The sequence below is a fragment of the Bufo bufo genome, chromosome 4, assembly GCF_905171765.1.
Source record: "Bufo bufo chromosome 4, aBufBuf1.1, whole genome shotgun sequence".
NCBI classification, from domain to species: domain Eukaryota; kingdom Metazoa; phylum Chordata; class Amphibia; order Anura; family Bufonidae; genus Bufo; species Bufo bufo.
In genome coordinates this window covers 600,402,893-600,418,259 of record NC_053392.1, presented here as the reverse complement: position 1 = coordinate 600,418,259, position 15,367 = coordinate 600,402,893, and the positions used below count along the sequence as shown (strand labels likewise).

Sequence of the window (15,367 nt, the reverse complement as noted above, 5' to 3'; positions counted from 1 at the left end):
GCAGATGTCAACAACAACAAAAATTAAACTAGGGACATAATACAGAAACGAATAAAAGATGTAGAGACAGCAGAGGCGGAGTATATTATTCGCCCAGAGACTGAGCTAGAGGAAAAATGGAAAGAGGCACAACAAAAACTGAATGATAGATTGATATTAAATGCAAGGAATAAAATATTTTTTCAAAAACAATTATATTATGAAGAAGGGGAAAAGGCTGGTAGACTGTTAGCTATGGTTTCTAAAGCTCAACAACAATCGACTTATAAAGCTGCTCTTCGAAACACAGAGGGGGAAATCCATACATTGCCGGAACAAATACTTAGGATCATGCACTAGTTTTACTCTTCTTTATACGAGTCTAAGATGTGTGCATCAGATGAAGAGATACAGAGGTTTCTCCAACCATTAAAACTTTGCACCTTATCTGAAGAACAAAGAACTATACTTGATAGTCCCATAACTATAAAGGAAATGGAGGTGGCTCTGGGAGATATGTCCAATAATAAGGCCCCGGGGAGGGATGGGCTACCGGTGGAAATATATAAAAAGTATGCTTCCATTCTTCTTCCCCAACTATTAGAAGTTTGTAAGGAGGCCAAAGAGACGGAGCGTTTACCAGCATCTATGAATGAGGCTATAATAGTGTTGTTACCAAAACCTGGCAAAGATATTCTGGAAGCAAAATCGTATCGACCCATCTCTCTACTCCCGGTAGATGTAAAAATACTAGCAAAAGTAATAGCAAACCGTTTAAATACCGTAATAATCCATCTCATTCACACTGACCAGGCTGGCTTTATGCCAAATATGTCGACAGCAGTGAATATTAGGTGGTTATTTCTGAATATCCAGGGGAGCCAGGTCCACACCTCGAATACAGCGATGGCATATCTTGATGCGGCCAAAGCATTTGACAGTGTGGAATAGCGATACCTGTAGACTGTGCTTGAGAGAATGGGCTTTGGTCCTGAGTTTATAAAATGGGTACAACTGTTATATGTTTGCCCCAGGACTACAATAAGAGTGAGTGGTAGTCTCTCATATTCATTTGAGCTGCATAGAGGGACGAGACAGGGGTGCGTTGTTTGATTCCGGCAGGCAGTTCCATTGCCTGAACTGCCTGCCTGATCAGGCAAACTGTATGCAAACGCATGTAATTTTTTCAGACTGATCAGGATCCTGATCAGTCAGAAAAATGCATTGCAATACCGTATCCGTTTTTCCGGTGTCATCAGGCAAAACGGATCCAGTATTTATTTTTTTCACATTTTTAAAGGTCTGCACATGCGCAGACCAGAAGGACGGATCCGGCATTGCGGTATTTTACTATGGAAGTGTTCAGTTTTTTTGGCCGGAGATAAAACCGCAACAAGCTGCGGTATTATCTCCGTTCTGAAAAGTCAAAAAGACTGAACTGAAGACATCCTGAACGGATTGCTCTCCATTCAGAATGCATGGGGATATAACTGATCACTTCTTTTCCGGTACTGAGCCCCTATGACGAAACTTAGTGCCAGAAAAGAAAAACGCTAGTGTGAAAGTACCCTTAGTCGAAAGACTCAATTATACTCTGATAAAACCTTAAAAGAGTTTGCACAAATACAACGAAAATTTAACATATCTGTATTTACAACTAAGGCATGTTACACAATCCCAGGAGAAACAAGAGAGTTTTACACCTGCGCAAAAACATACCATTATAGATCTCACGGCATCGCACGGAACTACAACTGGGGTAATATCCCTCCACTATAGAACTCTCATGGAAATGCAACATAAAAACAGACCACTACAATTATATGATAAATGGAAAAATGATATTGGAGAATTGACAGAGGAACAATGGGAGGAAGTACTTAAAGGGTTTCTGTCACCCTGCAAAACTCTTTTTTTTTTTTTGGGATAGTTAGATTGCTCATAGTGCGATATAGCAGAATATAATGCTCTTACTTACATTCATGCGGCCGATTCTTTATAAAACGAACTTTTATAATATGTAAATTCGGGCTCTACCAGCAAGTAGGGCGTCTACTTGCTGGTAGCTGCTGCTGAAATCCGCCCCCTCGCCGTGTTGATTGACAGGGCCAGCCGTGATCTCCTCCTCCGGCCGGCCCTGTCAGTAATTCAAAAATCGCGCGCCTCGCGTCATTCAGCGCAGGCGCTCTGAGATGAGGAGGCTCGTCTCCTCAGCACTCCCTCAGTGCGCCTGCGCCGATGACGTCTTCTCTTTCGGTGATGTCATCGGCGCAGGCGCACTGAGGGAGTGCTGAGGATACGAGCCTCGTCATCTCAGAGCGCCTGCGCCGAATGACGCGAGGCGCGCGATTTTTGAATTACTGACAGGGCCGGCCGGAGGAGGAGATCACGGCTGGCCCTGTCAATCAACACGGCGAGGGGGCGGATTTCTGCAGCAGCTACCAGCAAGTAGACGCCCTACTTGCTGGTAGAGCCCGAATTTACATATTATAAAAGTTCGTTTTATAAAGAATCGGCCGCATGAATGTAAGTAAGAGCATTATATTCTGCTATATCGCACTATGAGCAATCTAACTATCCAAAAAAAAAAAAATGAGTTTTGCGGGGTGACAGAAACCCTTTAAAGACTTTCCAGTGCTGGCGGTGAGTGAGGCACATAGGGTATCTCAATTAAATTTACTACACAGGGTATATAGAGCTCTGGTATTGTTGAAAAAATTGACTATCGGGCGGATGACAATTGACAATGATGTGATACACATAATGCAGATCTAATACACCTTATGTGGAACTGTCCAAGACTTAGAAGATAATGGACAGAAGTCATGGAGCTAATTAATACTGTATTCCACTTAAATGTAGATATTTCACCATTGACGTGTATTCTAGGTTATGTTTCATGGATGAAGTATTATGATAGGACACAGTGAGAAAGCAGGATAAATCATATCAGAGATATAGCTTATTACCACTTTAGGGTAGTATGAAAGATGGTTGTATGGCAGGTGTGCAAAGTACTAATTTAGGAGAAAGACAAACAACATGTAAGAAGCATAAAGAATCAAAAAGACGAGACAGGAGCTGCATATCATCAGTGTACTTTATTGAAAGAGCCATGGAGGAAAAACGAACTCTGAACTTTAATTGGTTGTGGACCTGAAGGGGAGAGAGGGTGGGTAAAGGGAGGGGGGAGGAGTGAGGGAGGATAAGGGTTTGTGTTATTGTATGATTTAAGGTCTTTAAAAAAAAACGTTAATAAAAATTATCTGACCGTTAATATTAATGACCTATCGCCAGGATAGGTCATCAATATCTGATCGGCATGGGTCCTACACCCAAGAGTGCCGCTTTCTGTACATTACACTGCGCTTAATCTCTAAAGTGTAGTGCAATAAGACTACTCACTCCATTCAAGTGAATGGAGCGGGTACTTGTAATAACACTACGCCACCGCTCCACTGGAGACGAAATGTAATGTAATGACCAGGAAGCAGTGCTTACATGGAGCGCCGCCTCCTCATCATCTCACAGCTGATCGTTGGGGGTGTCGGACCCCCACTGATCAGATATTGATGGCCTATCCTAGCAATAGGTCATTAATATTAACAGCCAGACAACCCTTTTAACTCCTTAGGTTCGGGGGGGCATACCTTATCATCTAAAGAATAAAGAGACATACTGTAGGCCCAGAATGCAGATATTTATTAACATATGGTAACAACATGTTTGACACAGTTATATAAAGTCTAAGGGACTCATGTGACGGCTCCCCTGATTACAGCGCGGGGTCATTTTTTATACAGTAGTTTTTCTTAAAATCACTCAGTACCTGAGAGCACGTGCATTAGATTTACTGGACTCTAGAGCTCTGGTCCCGATTTTAAGAAAACTGAAGAAACAAAGTAAGTGACCCTGCACGGCCTCTCGGATTGGTCAGCAATAACCTGGTAACACATTGCCTTCAACAGAAAATATTCTCTGCATATTGTGGACATATAGGTGCGTTATCTGGATTTTATTTTATGTTTAGATAACAGACATTTATTAGTACATATATTTCTTAGGCTCCCCATGCACAAAGCTTGTACAGGTGCAAACCAACAATTACAGGTGTGTACCGGCAATTAGTGATGAGCTGCACGCAGACCCCACTGCCAGGGCCACATCATGTATGAGAAGCCCTAATCGTCATTGAGTGCTTGTAACTGACTTTTGGATGACAAGTGACTTTACTTTGATGATAACTGCTGTTTTTTTTCTTGCATTACTTGTTAAAGTAGCACTACCACAAAACTTTTTATTCTCTGACCCGTTAGAAACGTACCAGATGTAAACTATAATGAAGGTAATTTTCTTCTCAGTGTCTGTAGTTATGAGTTATCCCTTCACTTCTATTTCTCAGCTGTGTCATGTAACTAGCACCCTGACTTTACATCTTATGTGTAAACAGTTTCTCCATGGGCCCCACAGCAAATTTTTGAATGGGGCCCCCTCCCCAGCAAATTCTTTGCAACCTCTGACTCCCATGCAGCCCCCACTTCTGTGGCGAGTCAAGATCGCTCTCTCAGACAAGGCCCGGCAGCCGCTCCGTACATTTCCTACACTGTCTCTGTATATAATGTCATTGTATAATACTCTTGAGGATGCCCTGAGAATAATATCTTTTAGTCCTCCTCCTGGGTGGGCCCCTTCTGAGTTCGGGCGCCAAAGCAGCCGCTCCCCCTATAGCTACGTCCCTGTCTCCATGTATTCCTATAGGAGCCTCAATATCAGTCTCATAGAAATGAATAGAGAGGTAACTGACTTCTTGCCCTGTGTCTGTTGGAAATCAGAGTGCTGGTCACATGACACAGCTAATGATCAGAAGAGAGGTTATAACACATACTATCACTGGTAAGAAGATTACCATCACTACAGTTTACATCATATACAGGTCAGAGAAACATTTTTTTTGAGGGAGTGCTACTTCAAAAATGGCTGCTTTCCTGCTGGATTGATTTCTCCAGAATGAAGAAACAAATATCATTCCATTCAGCTGGGCTAGCCCTACAAGGCTTTGTGCTTGGTTTACCAGTGAATTTTCTCGTGACAGACTCCCTTTAATCTTTAAAAAGATATGATGTGAGAATAAAACATTTCCCACATTGTGAACAAAAAAAAAAATTTTTCCTCTATAAGTTCATTAATGTGCAATTAGAGGTGACATGAAAATGTCTTCGTCCCTGTGTGAATTCTCTTATATGTGAGAAGATTTGACTTAATTCTATTACATTTCCCACATCCTGAACATGGAAGTTTTTCCCTATATGAATTCTCTAATGTCTAATAAGATCTGCTTTATGATTAATGCATTTACCACACTCTTAACATTAAAATGGCTTCTTCACTGTGTGAATTCTCTGATGTTTAACAAGATTTGATTTATCTGTAAAACATTTCCCACATTCTAAGCATGAAAATGGTTTCTCCCCTGTGTGAATTCTCTCATGTACAACAAGATGTGCATTATCCATAAAACATTTCGCACATTCAGAGCATGAAAATAGCTTATCCCCTGTGTGAATTTTTTGATGTTTACCAAGATGTGATTTATCTATAAAAGATTTCCCACATTCTGAGCATGAATACGGCTTTTCCCCTGTGTGAATTCTGTAATGTGCAACAAGACCTGCTTTCTTTGTAAAAGATTTCCCACATTCTAAACAAGAAAATGGTGTCTCCCCTGTGTGTATTCTCTCATGTATAACAAGTTGTGATTTATGGGTAAAACATTTTTCACATGTTGAACATGAAAATGGCTTCTCGCCTGTATGAATTCTCTCATGTATAACAAGATCAGATTTTTGGTTAAAACGTTTTTCACATTCTGAGCATGAATAAGGCTGTTCCCCTGTGTGAATTTTCTGATGTATAACAAGATGTGATTTATAGTTAAAACATTTTTCACATTCTGGGCATGAAAATGGCTTCACCCCTGTGTGAGTTCTCTCATGTATAATAAGATGTGATTTATGGTTAAAACGTTTTCCACATTCTGAGCATGAAAACGGCCTTTCCCCTGTGTGAATTCTCTGATGCTTAAGAAGATCTGATTTTTGATTAAAACATTTTTCACATTCTGAACATGAATATGGCTTCTCCCCTGTGTGAGTTCTCATATGTTTAACAAGACCTGATTTATAGTTAAAACGTCTCCCACATTCTGAGCATGAAAATGGCTTCTCCCCTGTGTGAATTCTCTGATGTTTAACAAGAACTAATTTATAGTTAAAACGTCTCCCACAGTCTGAGCATGAAAATGGCTTCTCACCTGTGTGAATTCTGTAATGTGCATCAAGACTTGCTTTCTTTGTGAAAGATTTCCCACATTCTAAACAAGAAAATGGCTTCTCCCCCGTGTGAATTGTCTCATGTAGAACAAGTTGTGATTTTTGGCTAAAACATTTTTCACATGTTGAACATGAAAATGGCTTCTCCCCTGTGTGAATTCTCTCATGTCTAACAAGTTCTGATTTATGGTTAAAGCGTTTTCCACATTCTGAGCATGAATATGGCTGCTCCCCTGTGTGAATTTTCTGATGAATAACAAGATGTGATTTATAGTTAAAACGTTTTTCACATTCTGAACATGAAAATGGCTTCACCCCTGTGTGAATTCTCTCATGTAGAACAAGATCTGATTTTCGGTTAAAACGTTTTTCACAAATCGAACATGAAAATGGCTTCTCCCCTGTGTGAACTATCTGATGTTTAACAATATCTGATTTATAGTTAAAACGTTTCCCACATTCTGAGCATGAAAATGGCTTCTCCCCTGTGTGAACTCTCTCATGTATAACAAGAACTGATTTACGGTTAAAACATTTCCCACATTCTGAGCATGAAAATGTCTTCTCCCCTGTGTGAATTCTCTCATGTAAAACAAGAACTGATTTACGGTTAAAACATTTCCCACATTCTGAGCATGAAAATGTCTTCTTTCCTGGGTAAGTTTTTTGATGTTGAACACTTCTGTTGTGACTTTTATTTTGCTCAATAGTCTGTGATAAATCAGAAGATTGAAATCCATCCAAAGGATCAGATGATGGATCTATGCTGTGAAAGGCTGAGGATACATGTGGGATAATGGCATGCTCTTTATGTGTATCTTCTATGACACCACAATCATCGGTTTTAAAATCTGATGATATAAAATGTTCCTTTGAGCTCCTGGTATAGTCATCTGCCAAGAATAAATCAGATTTTTATAATTTTTAAATAACAGTAATAGTAATAATAATAATAATAATAATAAAGCCTCGACCAGTAGATCACTATGTTAGTTAATTTCTATGGGAATGCCAAAAATAGACGAGTGGCGTGCTCGGCTATTTTCGAAAGTCCCATTGAAATAAATAGGAAGCGCAATGCCCCTTCTATAGAGCTTACAGAACTAACCAAGCCAAAGATCTGCTTTTTTGGCACTCCCATGGAAATGAAGGGATGGTGCACATGCACATGTGCCCTCTTGGACTTTGACGGCTATAGGTGCCGTTAAACAGAGGTGGAGCCCCGCACCTATTAGACATTGGGGGCAAATCTTAGTGATACACCCCCAATGTCCGAGATGGAAATACCCTTGTGTTGTAAGTGTACTTTAATTAGATATTGGTTGGTTTACCTTTAATTCTTTCCCCTTTAATATTACATTCTATATTCTGTGTAATGATATTCATGTAGTGAGTTAGGGATAGTTAGATAGCATACCCAACCCCCATTGTGCTGAGAAGGTCACAATCCTAAATGCGTTCCTCAGAGAAATGATTGCTGCACACCGGAGGAGAGGCTGAAAGATATAAACCTGGTATACACAGACAGTTAATTGGCACTTAACTAGGGAACATCATCCAGGTAGGATGAATTGATTTGAAACACTATTTCTTTCTTGAAGCACCATGAGGTGTCAGCCATGTGCCACGACATGGCAGCTAGAGTCCCCTCATATTGTATTGGGCAGGCCATGTGATTTATCTGTTTTACCTTATTACACCTTATCACACTTAGTAAATATTTGTATTACTAACCCTGTTAGGCCTATTTATTTTTAAATCCTCTAATTCATGTTACAACACCCCTTTAACCCCTTAAGGACACAGCCTTATTACACCTTAGGACCAGGCCATTTTTTGCAAATCTGACCAGTGTCACTTTAAGTGCTGATAACTTTAAAACGCTTTGACTTATCCAGGCGGTTCTGAGATTGTTTTTTCGTCACATATTGTACTTCATGACACAGGTAAAATGAAGTAAAAAAAATAATTTCAAAGTTTCAGTTTCTCGACTTCTGTAATACATAGTAATACCACTAAAAATTGTGATGACTTTACATTCCCCATATGTCTACTTCATGTTTGAATTATTTTGGGAATTATATTTTATTTTTTGGGGATGTTACAAGGCTTAGAAGTTTAGAAGCAAATCTTGAAATTTTTCAGAAATTTACAAAAACCCAATTTTTAGGGACCACTACAGCTCTGAAGTCACTTTGCGAGGCTTACATAATAGAAACCACCCAAAAATGACCCCATTCTATAAACCACACCCCTCAAGGTATTCAAAACTGATTTTACAAACTTTGTTAACAAGAGTTATTGGCAAATGGGGATGAAATTTGAGAATTTAATTTTTTTGCCTAATTTTCCATTTTAACCCATTTTTTCCACTAACAAAGCAAGGGTTAACAGCCAAACAAGACTGTATCTTTATTGCCCTGACTCTGCCGTTTACAGAAACACCCCATATGTGGCCATAAACTACTGTACGGCCACACAGCGGGGCGTAGAGTGAAAGGTGCACCATATGGTTTTTGGAAGGCAGGTTTTGCTGGACTGGTTTTTTGACACCATGTCCCATTTGAAGCCCTCCTGATGCAACCCTAGAGTAGAAACTCCATAAAAGTGACCCATCTAAGAAACTACACCCCTCAAGGTATTCAAAACTGATTTTACTAAGTTTGTTAACCCTTTAGGTGTTGCACAATATTTAATGGAAAATAGAGATACAATTTCAAAATTTCACTTTTTTGGCAGATTTTCCATTTTAATATTTTTTTTCCAGTTACAAAGCAAGGGTTAACAGCCAAACAAAACTCATTATTTATGGCCCTGATTCTGTAGTTTACAGAAACAACCCATATGTGGTCGTAAACTGCTGTACAGGCACACGGCAGGGCGCAGAAGGAAAGGAATGCCATACGGTTTTTAGAAGGCAGATTTTGCTGGACTGTTTTTTTTGACACCATGTCCCATTTGAAGCCCCCCTGAAGCACCCCTGGAGTAGAAACTCCAAAAAAAGTGACCCCATTTTAGAAACTACAGGATAGGGTGGCAGTTTTGTTGGTACTAGTTTAGAGTACATATGATTTTTGGTTGCTCTATATCACACTTTTTGTGCGGCAAGGTAACAAGAAATAGCTTTTTTGGCACCGTTTTTTTTTTTTGTTATTTACAACATTCATCTGACTTAGATCATGTGGTAATTTTATAGAGCAGGTTGTCACGGACGCGGCAATACCTAATATGTATACAATTTTTTTTATTTATGTAAGTTTTACACAATGAATTAATTTTTAAAACAAAAAAAAGTTTTAGTGTCTCCATAGTCTAAGAGCCATAGTTTTTTCAGTTTTTTGGCGATTATCTTAAGTAGGGTCTCATTTTTTGAGGAATGAGATGATGGTTTGATTGGCACTATTTTGGGGTGCATAAGACTTTTTGATTTCTTGCTATTACACTTTTTGTGACGTAAGATGACAAAAAAGCTTTTTTTACACCGTTTTTATTTTTATTTTTTTACGGTGGTCACCTGAGGGGTTAGCTCATGTGATATTTTTATAGAGCCGGTCGATATGTACGCGGCGATACCTAATATGTATACTTTTTTTTATTTATGTAAGTTTTACACAATGATTTCATTTTTGAAACAAAAAAAATCATGTTTAAGTGTTTCCATAGTCTAAGAGCCATAGTTTTTTCAGTTTTGGGGCGATTATCTTGGGTAGGGTATGATTTTTGCGGAATGAGATGACGGTTTGATTGTTACAATTTTGGCGTACATACGACTTTTTTGATCACTTTTATTACCTTTTTTGGGAAGTAAGGTGGGCAAAATTTCAATTTCATCATAGTTTTTTATTTTTATGGCGTTCACCATTCGGGTAAAGTAACATGACCGTTTTACAGATCAGGTCGTTACGGACGCGGCGATACCAAACATGTGTAGGGAATTTTATTTTTTTCATTTTTAATCAGTGATAAATGTGTTTTTTGATTTTTTCTTTATTTTCACTTTTTTTTTTGACCCAGGCCCACTTGGTTCTTGAAGATCCAGTGGGTCTGATGTCTGTATAATACAGTACAGTACACTATATAGTGTACTGTAATGTATTTTACTTACACTTTGTCTGAACAGATCTATGCCTTTTAGCACAGATCTATGCCTTTTAGCACACAACAATATCACATATGAATAGGTTTTTATGTCTAAATAATGTAAAAATAAACATTTTAACTTTGAGAATTTTTTTTTTTTTTTTTTTTTTTTTTTACACCATATTCTGACCCCCATAACTTTTTTATAGTTATATCTACTGAGCTGTGTGGGGGCTCATTTTTTGCAGGACAATCTTTATTCTTTATTGATTTTGGAGTGTGTGTGACTTTTTGATCACATTTTATTACATTTTTTTGGTAAGAGAAGCGATAAAAAATTGCAAATTGGCCATTTTGACCCTTTTTCCATTTCATTCCTTATTCTCATATTTGAGTCTACAAAATCATTTTATTTTTTTATTTATTCTGAACAATCATGGATTTTTTTTATATCCATTTATTGCTCAGAATTACTTATTTCTTATGTTGGCCTGCCACCTGCTAGACAAAATAAGAATTGCAGCTTAAAGGGACACTGTCATCTGGATTTTACTTACTGAGCTAATAACATCACCACATCAGTCTCCACGATTTACATTAAAATATACTAGTATTACTGCCCTGTGTCTTTTTATTTTGTATATAAAATCGTTTATATTAATATGCAAAGTACCTCAATAAGGTGCCCAAGGGGACGTCCCTCCGGAAGTTGGAGCCCAGCCGCGCCCATTACTTCGGAGCCCAGCACCGCCCCACTGCTAATTTATTCACTCCTTCGCCGATGTGATGTTTGTGCAGCGCCTGTAATCCCACGCCCTGGACACACATGTCAGCGCCTGCGCAGTGTCCTGGCATCGGCCTCAAAGAAGTCATTGCACATGCGCCAGCTTTGTTCGACCTAGAAAGGAAGAGTGGAGCGGAGCGACTTGCCAGGCGGGCAGTGGAGCAGGAGCGGCGAAGCTGGCGCATGCGCAATGACTTCTGTGAGGCCGATGCCAGGACACCACAAAGGTGCTGACATGTGTATCCAAGGCGCATGAGCAGGATTACGGGCGCTGCACAAACATTATGTCGGTGAAGAGGAGTGAATAAATTAGCAGTGGGGTGGTGCTGGGCTCCTAAGTATTGGGCGCAGCTGGGCATCAACTGCCGGAGGAACGTCCCCTTGGGATCCTTATTGACGTACTTTGAATATTAATAAAACCGATTTTGTAGACAAAATAAAAAGACACAGGGCAGTAATACTAGTATATTTTAATGTAAATCGTGAAGACTGATGTGGTGATGTTATTAGCTCAGTAAGTAAAATCCAGATGACAGTGTCCCTTTAAATGCCCTTGGTCTCTTCAGCGAGACCCAGCGCATTTAAATCCATTACCGGCATCCTCATTGGCTGCAGAGGATGCCGGTAAAAAGCTTTTTTTTCATCCTTTAGATGCCGTGATCTCACTTGATCACGGCATCTAAAGGCTTTAATTATAGGGAACCTGTCACCTCCAAAACACATTTTAAACTGACATCATTACCTTACAGTAGCCCCCAGTGTGTTCCTAATCATGTTTTTCATTCCGCCACTGGTTGTTGTATACTTTATAAAAACACTGTTTTAATCTGTGTTTCCGCTATCCTCAGAGTCAGCTTGAAGTCAAGGGGGCAGCAGCCTCTTTGCTTCAAGTCAAGCTAAGCCCGCCCCTTACCCGTCCTCCCTTCACTGTGATTGACATCCTGCTGTAAAGGCTGGGATCGTGCAAGTCTCGCGCATGCATTCCTTGTCACTGCGCGATCCTGTCTCCAGCTTCCGCACTCAGCTGGCTGCTTTCTTCTCTCTGCGCATGCGCCGGGAGCGCGCGCATGATGGAAAAGCCCGGCGCATGCGCAGAGAGAGAAAAGCGGCTGGCTGAGAGCGGGAGCCAGAGATGGGATCGTGCAGCGACAAGGAGCGCACCGCGCATGCGTGAGACTTGCATGATCCCAGCTTCACAGCAGGATGTCAATCACAGTGAAGGGAGGATGGGTAAGGGGTGGGCTTAGCTTGACTTGACTTCAAGCTGACTCTGAGGATAGCGAAAACACAGATTAACCCCTTACGGACACATGACGTACCGGTACGGCATGCTTCCCGAGTCCTTAAGGACACATGACGTTCCGGTACGTCATGTGTTGTTCCGATCACCGCCGCCCCCCATCTCACAGACCCCGGAAGCTGTATGAGTAATACACACAGTATTACTCATACAGCCAATGCATTCCAATACAGAAGTATTGGAATGCACTGTAAAGGAATATACCCCCCAAAGTTCAAGTCCCAAAGTGGGACAAAAAATAAAGTGAAAAAAAAGTTTAAAAAATAAAGTCTTCCCCCAAAAAAATTAAAAGTTTCAAGTAAAAATAAACAAAAACGTCATTTTCCCCAAATAAAGTAAAAAAAAATTCGTAAAAAATATAGGGAATATACATATTAGGTATCGCCGTGTCCGTATCGACCTATAAACATATCACATGACCTAACCCCTCAGATGAACACCATAAAAAATAAAAACCATTTTATTGTCACCTTACATCACAAAAAGTACAACAGCAAGCGATCAAAAAGGCGTTTGCCCACCAAAATAGTACCAATCTAACCGTCACCTCATCCCGCAAAAAATGAGCCCCTACCTGAGACAATCGCCCAAAAAATAAAAAAACTATGGCTCAGAATATGGAGACACTAAAACATCATTTTTTTTGTTTGAAAAAAGCTGTTATTGTGTAAAACTTGCATAAATAAAAAAAAGTATACATATTAGGTATCGCCACGTCCGTATCGACCGGCTCTATAAAAATATCACATGACCTAACCCCTCAGATGAACACCGTAAAAAAAATTAAATTAAAACTGTGCTAAATAAACCATTTTTTGTCACCTTACATCACAAAAAGTGTAATAGCAAGCGATCAAAAAGTCACACGCACCCCAAAATAGTGCCAATAAAACTCATCCCGCAAAAATCATACCCTACCCAAGGTAATCGCCGAAAAACTGAAAAAATTATGGCTCTCAGACTAACGAAACACTAAAACATGATTTTTTTTGTTTCAAAAATGAAATCATTGTGTAAAACTTACATAAATAAAAAAAAGTATACATATTAGGTATCGCCGCATCCGTGACAACCTGGTCTATAAAAATATCACATGATCTAACCTGTCAGATGAATGTTGTAAATAACAAAAAATAAAAACGGTGCCAAAACAGCTATTTCTTGTTATCTTGCCTCACAAAAAGTGTAATATAGAGCAACCAAAAATCATATGTACCCTAAACTAGTACCAACTATACTGCCACCCTATCCTGTAGTTTCTAAAATGGGGCCACTTTTTGGGAGTTTCTACTCTAGGGGTGCATCAGGGGGGCTTCAAATGGGACATGGTGTAAAAATTAAACAGTCCAGCAAAATCTGCCTTCCAAAAACCGTATGGCATTCCTTTCCTTCTGCGCCCTGCCATGTGCCCGTACAGCTGTTTACGACCACATATGGGGTGTTTCTGTAAAGTACAGAATCAGGGCCATAAATATAGCATTTTGTTTGGCTGTTAACCCTTGCTTTGTTACTGGGAAAAATGGATTAAAATGGAAAATTTGCCCAAAAATTTTAATTCTGAAATTTCATCTCCATTTGCCAATAACTCTTGTGGAACACCTAAAGGGTTAACGACGTTTGTAAAATCTGCTTTGAACACCTTGAGGGGTGTAGTTTCTTATATGGGGTCACTTTTATGGAGTTTCTACTCTAGGGTTGCATCAGGGGGGCTTCAAATGGGACATGGCGTAAAAAAAAAACAGTCCAGCAAAACCTGCCTTCGAAAAACCGTATGGCATTCCTTTCCTTCTGCGCCCTGCCGTGTGCCCGTACAGCGGTTTACGACCACATATGGGGTGTTTCTGTAAACTACAGAATCAGGGCCATAAATATTGAGTTTGGTTTGGCTGTTAACCCTTGCTTTGTAACTAGAAAGAAAATATTAAAAGTGAAATTTTTAAATTGTATCTCTATTTTCCATTAATTCTTGTGGAACACCTAAAGGGTTAACAAAGTTTGTAAAATCAGTTTTGAATACCTTGAGGGGTGTAGTTTATAGAATGGGGTCATTTTTGGGTGGTTTCTATTATGTAAGCCTCGCAAAGTGACTTCAAGATTTGCTTCTAAACTTCTAAGCCTTGTAACATCCCTAAAAAATAAAATATAATTCCCAAATTGATCCAAACATGAAGTAGACATATGGGGAATGTAAAGTAATAACTATTTTTGGAGGTATTACTATGTATTATAGAAGTAGAGGAATTGAAACTTGGAAATTTGCATTTTTTTACAAATTTTGGGTAAATTTGGTATTTTTTTTATAAATAAAAAGGACTTTTTTTAACTTCATTTTACCAGTGTCATAAAGTACAATAAATGACGAAAAAACAATCTCAGAATGGCCTGGATAAGTCAAAGCCTTTTAAAGTTATCAGCACTGGTCAGATTTGCAAAAATTTTTTTTTACTGGATATAGTTTTATGGAATACTGATGTATATAAGCTAGATGGAGACCAAAAACATACTGGCCTCTGGACACATTTACATTTTATGTTGCCAGTTTTCCCAATGCACACTAAACATAAATCTCAAACATATTAGCTCAGCCTATATAATAAGATACGTTCACTCACACATATAAAAAGGTCCATCAAAAATTAAATTATACACATGTAAGTACATAGACACATACAAATTTACAAGACACAAAAATTAAATGCACATACGGTATACATATTATACATGCAGTGTATACCCTTTACATATGTATACTCATTCCACTACAAGCCTATATACAGTGTGTATATATACATTATGTAAAAAAAAAATATATTATTGCTATAATTAGTGTTGAGCTAATCAAAGCATCCGAAGTGGAATTTGATTTGAATTTCAGGAAATATTTGATTCACCACA

General features: G+C 39.1%; 2 protein-coding genes across 2 annotated transcripts in view; one reads left to right on the top strand and one right to left on the bottom strand.

Annotated features, from left to right (window-relative positions):
- LOC120999334 (zinc finger protein 436-like) overlaps positions 1-15,367 on the top strand; it is a 580,871-nt gene that overhangs the window by 433,023 nt on the left and 132,481 nt on the right. The window lies entirely within an intron of this gene.
- Positions 4,526-15,367, bottom strand: part of LOC120999538 (gastrula zinc finger protein XlCGF57.1-like) — a 45,166-nt gene continuing 34,324 nt past the window's right edge. The window contains exon 3 of the mRNA XM_040430500.1: positions 4,526-7,201. Within this exon, the coding sequence (XP_040286434.1) occupies positions 5,349-7,201 (1,853 nt within the window). The 3' untranslated portion in view covers positions 4,526-5,348. The remainder of the gene's footprint in view (positions 7,202-15,367) is intronic.